The sequence below is a fragment of the Amblyomma maculatum genome, chromosome 1 (genome assembly GCF_055883805.1).
Source record: "Amblyomma maculatum isolate TAMU_Amacu chromosome 1, ASM5588380v1, whole genome shotgun sequence".
Taxonomy (NCBI): Eukaryota; Metazoa; Arthropoda; class Arachnida; order Ixodida; family Ixodidae; genus Amblyomma; species Amblyomma maculatum.
In genome coordinates this window covers 24,409,553-24,416,518 of record NC_139344.1, presented here as the reverse complement: position 1 = coordinate 24,416,518, position 6,966 = coordinate 24,409,553, and the positions used below count along the sequence as shown (strand labels likewise).

General features: G+C 50.4%; 1 protein-coding gene across 1 annotated transcript; it reads right to left on the bottom strand.

Annotated features, from left to right (window-relative positions):
• Window positions 1-2,041: 2,041 nt before the first annotated feature.
• Window positions 2,042-5,862, bottom strand: LOC146201953 (uncharacterized). The gene is made up of 4 exons (XM_084583740.1): window positions 5,851-5,862; window positions 4,431-4,572; window positions 3,345-3,568; window positions 2,042-2,368 (listed from the first exon to the last, which is right to left on the bottom strand). The coding sequence occupies exons 1-4, from the start codon at window positions 5,860-5,862 to the stop codon at window positions 2,042-2,044; spliced, it is 705 nt and encodes a 234-aa protein (XP_084439866.1).
• Between the last annotated feature and the right edge of the window lie 1,104 nt (window positions 5,863-6,966).

The following is a 6,966-nucleotide window of genomic DNA, read 5'->3' as shown; positions in this document are numbered from 1 at the left end:
ACTATCTGGATTTAGATGCTTGGAACTTGCGCTGAATGGTACTTTTGAGAGAGGAGCCGTGAAATTCGCAAGTGTGCTTTCCCGGGGTAAGAAAAAAACACCACCAATCACACCTGTCAGTCATGACGCATTGACTCTGAATGCGGTGAAACGCAGACACAGACAGTGATACCAAACGTGAAGCACAGATGAAGTGAATGTAAGATAGCGTAATCACAATATGCCAAGGAACCGTCCGCCTCTAATCCCGGAAACACATTAGCAGCGCTACCTTTTGCATCAGGCGGACAGGAAAGCGCTGCGTGGGTGAAATATGTTTTTGCTTCCTAGTGATCATGCTATTCACGCCATATCTGGCACGAGTTTATGATTTCTCAGCTGCCTGTATAATATTTAGACATTTCTAACTTATCGAAAGGGCTCTTCTGCCGCTTTCAGAATCAGTGTCCTGAAAGCGAGAAACCTGCATTGTCATATCTTCAATCATCTGTCATCATCACTGACGTATTTTACGTATGAGCCTAGGTGGGGCTCGAATTCTTATTTTCTTTCATGTGCGTAGCCAAAAGCTACGCGCCATTCCCTTACATCTTCAGAAACAAAAAGATGCAAGCCACACTTACACTTCATCCAGACAAGCTATGTTTGTTGCCTTCTAGATTACACTTGTTCTCTTTTGAAAGTATGTTTCCTGCCGAACGTGCAAGGAAAGGAACCTCAAGAGAACTGCCGACAACGAACAAAGTGAGTGATGCTAGTCGGTGCAATGCACATGATGTAAAAAGCCTGTCTGGTGCGTTACCATATCACACATTTGAACTTTTTTGGCTAACATCTATGTTAAAATCTAGACCCCCGTGAGATACGTGAGAAATCAATGTACTACAATGAGAATTTTTTTTGGTGGAGTTCGCTCAAGGGAACTCCACAGTTTATTGCTTTGTGGCATTTCCCAGCCGAGGCAAAAGTGCCGTCGCTGAACGATGGCTCCCCGAGAGTTGGTCATGGCAGAAAGGTCGATCGCATGCGAGAGCGTCGCCGCTAGGAAGACATCTTTGACATAGCGGGATCGTGAAAGGCTTGACAGTTTTAAGCTCAAAGCTAATCCGTACGAGGTCAAAGGATCAGGCGGCTCCGCCTCTTATCACAGCATATCGCGGAGACTCCTCGTTTTCACACTTTCTTCTTTTTTTCTTTGTCTTTCTCGCCCGTTGACGTGTAGCAGCGCTCTCTGCAGCGGTCGGTGTATCCACACCGGACAGCTCTGGTAATGCTGGCTTCCACCTGATGGCGCTGCCGATATGTGCTTTGCGCGAGAGGTCCATAGGAGCATCTTGCTCTTGCAAGCAGCGGCGACTATCGCGTGACACTTGTGAACGATGAAAAAATACAGTGGTCGCGGCTGCAAACAGAGACACAAAAGAAAAAAAAATCAAAACCCTTTATCACACTAAAATATCACGTGCGCTCATGACATTCCTGGGTTGCCAACGCAAACTAAATTTGCTTCATTATCAAGCTGTTCACCCCTTTTACTCAGCAAGACGTTGTTGAGCCGATGCACAATTTCTGCGGCCAGGAAGACGGTCTTGCTAGCTATAGACCATACCTAAGAGCGTTATTGAGCACAAAATGCAGCTTCACTTTCAGCCCAAGGTTGCGACACCTTGTAAATGCAATAATTTATTTTGTGCCGTTCTGACCCGTTTGTCGGGAGTAGAGTCTGTCCAGCTGGTGTTATTGTACTTAGTCACAACAGTCATGCCGTCGATGCGAAACAGAGCATGAAGTGACGGCTGACACACGACTGGTGGCCTCCAAAGTGCATCTGACTGCCCTAAATTTCTGTTCTGTAAATGAACATCAGAAGGAATGTGTCATAATTTTCCCACACCAGTGGTGGATTTAGCCCTCAGAACAGCGATGCGGCTTGTTTGCTTACGACAGCCTTCAACGCCATTCATGCCGCTGGTTAGTGAACACGTCGCGAGAGCACACTGCTCGAGCGGTGAGCATAGGTCGTTCTCTCACCTGGTATTCTCTACCACCATCCGCCGCCGCCACCTCCGCCGTGGCCGCCGCCGCCTCCGCCGTGGCCGCCGCCGCCACCGCCGTGACCTCCGCCGCCAAAGCCGCCACCGCCATATCCTCCGCCGCCGCCGGCACCGCCGCCACCTCCCTTGACCGTGACGTGGTAGGTGGCCGTGCCGCCGCCGCCACCGCCGAGTCCACCGCCGTGGCCGCCGCCGCCGCCGAAACCGCCACCACCGAATCCACCACCGTGGACTCCGCCACCGATGCCACCAACACCGCCACCACCACCACCGCCGATGGGCTGCAGTGCCTTTACCAAGTAGGCGGGGCCGGCCTGCGGTAACGGTGCATTGTGGTGACGCTCGCACTGCGCTGCTTTGTTCAGCGCATACTTGCGCACCTAGATACTCTAGCTGATTGTTGCTGTTCTCGTACCTTGATTAAGCTGCACGTACCCTTGACACAGCTTGTCCAGTTTCTTTGGTCCCAAAAGGCACGCTTTTTCGTCTTCTTCGGTTGCGAGTTTCGCGGCATATAACACCGCCAACCGACTATGACGTCAATATGAAAAGCACTATGGCCGCACATACGTCTAGTCGTGTGAATGTAACCAGCAAAGGCCAACAGGGCACGATGTACGCAAAAAAATAGCCCGACTGACTCACAATATTATCAGACTCAGTGGCCGCCACTGGTATGCGATTTCATGCATAGTAAGCTTTGTGATGAGTGTTATTACGTTATTTTCGAGTCGTTTCCTGAATTATGCTTTGGATTAACACCTCAAAAGCTTGCTCAAAAGTTGGATGATCAGGAATGCAGAGACATGGACTTCAAATTACGAACTCAACGAAGGGAAATGCTGAGGACGGCAAATATACCTAATCTAACACGCCAAATAATGCAGCGTCTCACAGTTATTTCGTTAAACACAGGTCGCGAGAAGTTAAGGAGATTGCCGCTTTTCTTCTCCCTTTTTTTGAGTGGGGGCTGGTGACACAATAGGGCGGTAGCGGTCACCTCTTTCTCGGCTCTGAAGGTCGCTCACTGTCGTCGCATTTCGAAGATCACTAAGAGCAGACTGATCTAGACCGCTAAAATAGCATTGGGGAGCCCTAGGTTTAGCATTTAGCTCTAGGAAAGCTTATTACTAATTAGGTGACTCTCCCACTGTCGACCCTATACCAAAGATCTGTAGCGCAGTTTTTACGCTTTTTTTACACGCAAACAAACTGAGGCTCCAAGTGGCGCCTGCGCATTGCACACGGCTGTAACTTTGTGAGTGGCATATCACTCAAGAGCACACGCACCTTGTATGTTCCAACGACCTGGCCTCCACCTCCGCCGCCGCCACCGTGACCGCCGCCGCCGCCGAAGCCCCCTCCGCCGAATCCGCCGCCGCCGAAGCCGCCGCCGCCGAGTCCACCACCACCACCGTGGTGGCCACCTCCGCCGCCGCCGCCTCCAGTCGAACCAAGGCTCTTGATCTCAACCACAGACGTGCTCACAACGGCTCCTCCACCGCCGCCACCACCTGTGCGAGAACCACGACACGCGATGCTCAGCTTGAACATGACACACGCTTCTCTCGGTGTTACTTTTTTACACCTTGGTAATGCGAGGACGATAACGTCCTCTTGCTCGTGTTTTGTTGTTTTGCACATTAGGCTTCTTGGGAACCAGCGTGAAACGTATACGAGAAGCACGATGTATGTATATGGTGTTTGGAATGTAGGGTGCTATTTTTTATCAAAATAATGCAATGAATAACTTTTTATCATCGAAAATTTATCATGGTTATCACGCAATGGGAACCACGCCGCGTCGTTTAAAGCGATGCTAAGTTCAAGCTCAGTGGTACACTTGTCTTCATGCAATATATTCAGAAGTAGCAGCCTAGAGCAAGGTGAAGCTTGGTACAAAATTCTGTCGAGGTAGTACAAACAAAGCTTTCGACGACAGTGACGTCCTTCAGCATGCGTCGTATATTATCTCAACTTGATGAGCTCGTGAGGTCCCAGGCCCTTCAAGTCGAGAAGCATAGGCTCGCGACTTTTAAGTCGATCACGCTGACGTTTATAATTTCGCGTTCCAGCAGTATGCCTTTGGTGAAAAGAAAATTGTCTGTTAGAATTAGGTAAGTCGACGGTGTACAAAATGTTAAAAAGTATTGCCCAAATTTACAAAATGATGGGGACTGTTCACTGTCCGATGCTAGAATTTCACTACCACGATGTATTGCGCTATACACCAGCGCGGTTACGCTGTGTTGATTACATTGTGCGACCGCGCCATCTCTTGCTCGTCAAACCATTGTTGAAGCCTTGCAGGACAATTTCCATGTCCTTTTTGACGGGGTTACCAAAGTGTCGAAGAGGCCGAATCCGACAGCTTACCTCCGCCGTGGTGTCCGCCGCCGCCGCCGCCGAATCCACCGCCACCGCCGCCATGACCACCGCCGCCAAATCCGCCACCGCCGAAGCCACCTCCGCCGCCAAGGTTGCCGGCAAGGGCGAGGCCGAGAGCTGACAATAGTATCTGCGCACAACACCGAGTACAGTTCGCTCTAAAAGCGCCGTTGCAGCACGTGGGCACCCTGCTGCGAACGTGAGGCACCTGTCACAAGTGCAGTCCGTCGGCGGACAGGAAAAACCGTTGAAAACACGTTCCTCACTGAAGGCTCTTCAGTTATCACAGACTGGTGACATGACATTACGGCAGGTCGGAGGTGTACCTCTGAGCGTGACCTAGTTCCTCGTAGGACGAATTTAGACCGGGCTGAGGACGTGATTTCGATCAACTCTCACTGGGCTCTTTTTTTTTCCGGCAGTAATGTTTTTCTAATGGCGACTTCTCGGCGCTAGACGCTTGCACCCTGATCAGGGCTAGATCTAGCCTGCATTCCTCACTACTTTATATCCCTACAATCTCGTCTATATTAAGTGCGGTCGCGCTCGTATTATGAATCCAGAGAGCTGGCAGATACGCGATACGTGGATGGCAACGCAACTGGGTAATAGCTTTGTTTCTTGTCCGTGTTCCAAGGGAGAGGCTGATTTATAAAGAGCCGCAATAAGCGCAAGAATGAAAGCGCTGCTCAGAATGTTTCGGAAAAAATCAGGATGCCACTTACAGCCCTTGCATAAGACAGACAACATCAAAGTTGTGTGTCTTTTGCATCTGACAGTGTTAATAGATAAGGAAATCAAAGCAAGCGCATTAATATAGGCCTGCTTGTGAATGGAAACAAATAATTGATTGAAGTACGCTGTTTTAGAGATAGCAATATGAGAAAGGAAGCAAGCTTATCAATATCAAAGAATAAATCCACCAGGATGGCGATGCGTAGGCCCAAGACAGCCAAAGTCCGATGCTTTGAATATTGGCGAGAAATTAACTCGTTCTGACACTGAGCGACAACGGTGCTTAGGAGTAGAATTAATTTAAAGTTTCTTCGCAGTCATGCTAGATAGTTATACAAACAGGCAAGCTAAGAAAAAAGGTCTAATTACTCTGTAGACTCCCCATACGGGCTTTTTCAGCCAAAACAATAGTCTTTAACCGGAGAGCCGACGTGACCATACGTGCTTTACTATGCTGGGTAGAGCAGTTTAAGTGCTGTTAAGAAAGAAAAGCAATCAGTGATCACATGCTCCTAATCGAAAACGTAATCTGGACATCTGCGACGTCGCCGTCAGGACCACGTGTGGCACGCACGGAGTCCGTAGAGCGTTGCGCAACGGCTAGAGCCAGCGGCGCGCTTATCGCCGGTGCGCTGAACGGAAACGAGTGGCGGGCCGCGTCTCTGGGACTCACCAGGGATCGCATGGCGGTGCTTGGACCAGCTCAGCAGGGAATGCTCGCTGTGATGTAGCTCCGAACTTTCCCCGTCCATCCTTTTATACTGGCTTCCACAGCAAGGCGAAAGGGTGATCGACCTCCTTTCGTTCTTCTGCGTGATTCTTTTCGGCTTGTGCATTTTAGTTCCCGGGGATCTTTTCTCTTTGATCTCGGCCACCTCTTCACCCTCTCCCGGGCGCGAAACAAACTCGGCCGCTGAAAGTGAGCGCAGGAGAAGGGGAGGCGAGGGGGGAGGGGGGGTCCAGAGCGCGCCGACGTATCCCCGCAGCCTAACACGTCTTCGCGTAGTCGCCCCAGATTTGAAAAGTCCGCCGCCGCCACCGCGGCAGAGAGCTGATGGTGGGCGGCTGGCTCCGTTGGCTGGTCGAGGAAGTGGCGGGCCTCTCTTCGCAGGAAGCTCCAGGAAGGAAGGAAAACGTTTTGTTCCTATGCCAGAGGCCTCCACTTATTTTCATTCTTTTCTGTCTCAAGCGCTGCGCGGGAGCCCATACATGCTCGACATCACCTTCATGATGCTATTATGATTTCTGTTCGAACCTTACTTATATATATTTGCCGGCGATCGTCTCTGCGGCGCGTCACCGTTGTTAACATGGCCGATTTGTCGGCTATTGTCTCTACGACGAATCATCATTGTGAACATGACCATTTTATTGGCATGGCCATAGGCTGGTACGGAGCGGCGTTGGAGCTTTGACCTTTGGCCCTTACAAACATCGGTATTCCCGGCAGGGAGGTTTGCCGATTAAGGCGATGTCGTTGACTGCATGCGGGATAATCGACACCGCAGTATGAATGGGGCGGGGCGTGCTCTCAGCTGTTGCACTCCGCAATGTATGCAGGTTTGAAAAAGGAAACATTGCTCGATAAATATACGTGTTAATATTCGGACTAAACAACGGCTTGCAAGTAAAGATGTGTGTTTTCCGGCGCATGCTTTCACAAGCAGCTGGTACTTCGTCCGCAGTTCATATACGATCAATGGAATCATACGCGGCAACTCTGACCAAAGCATTGCTTAGGTGGGCAGCGCCACCGGCCGTAACGCCACCTGTGGCGATCAGATCGCTC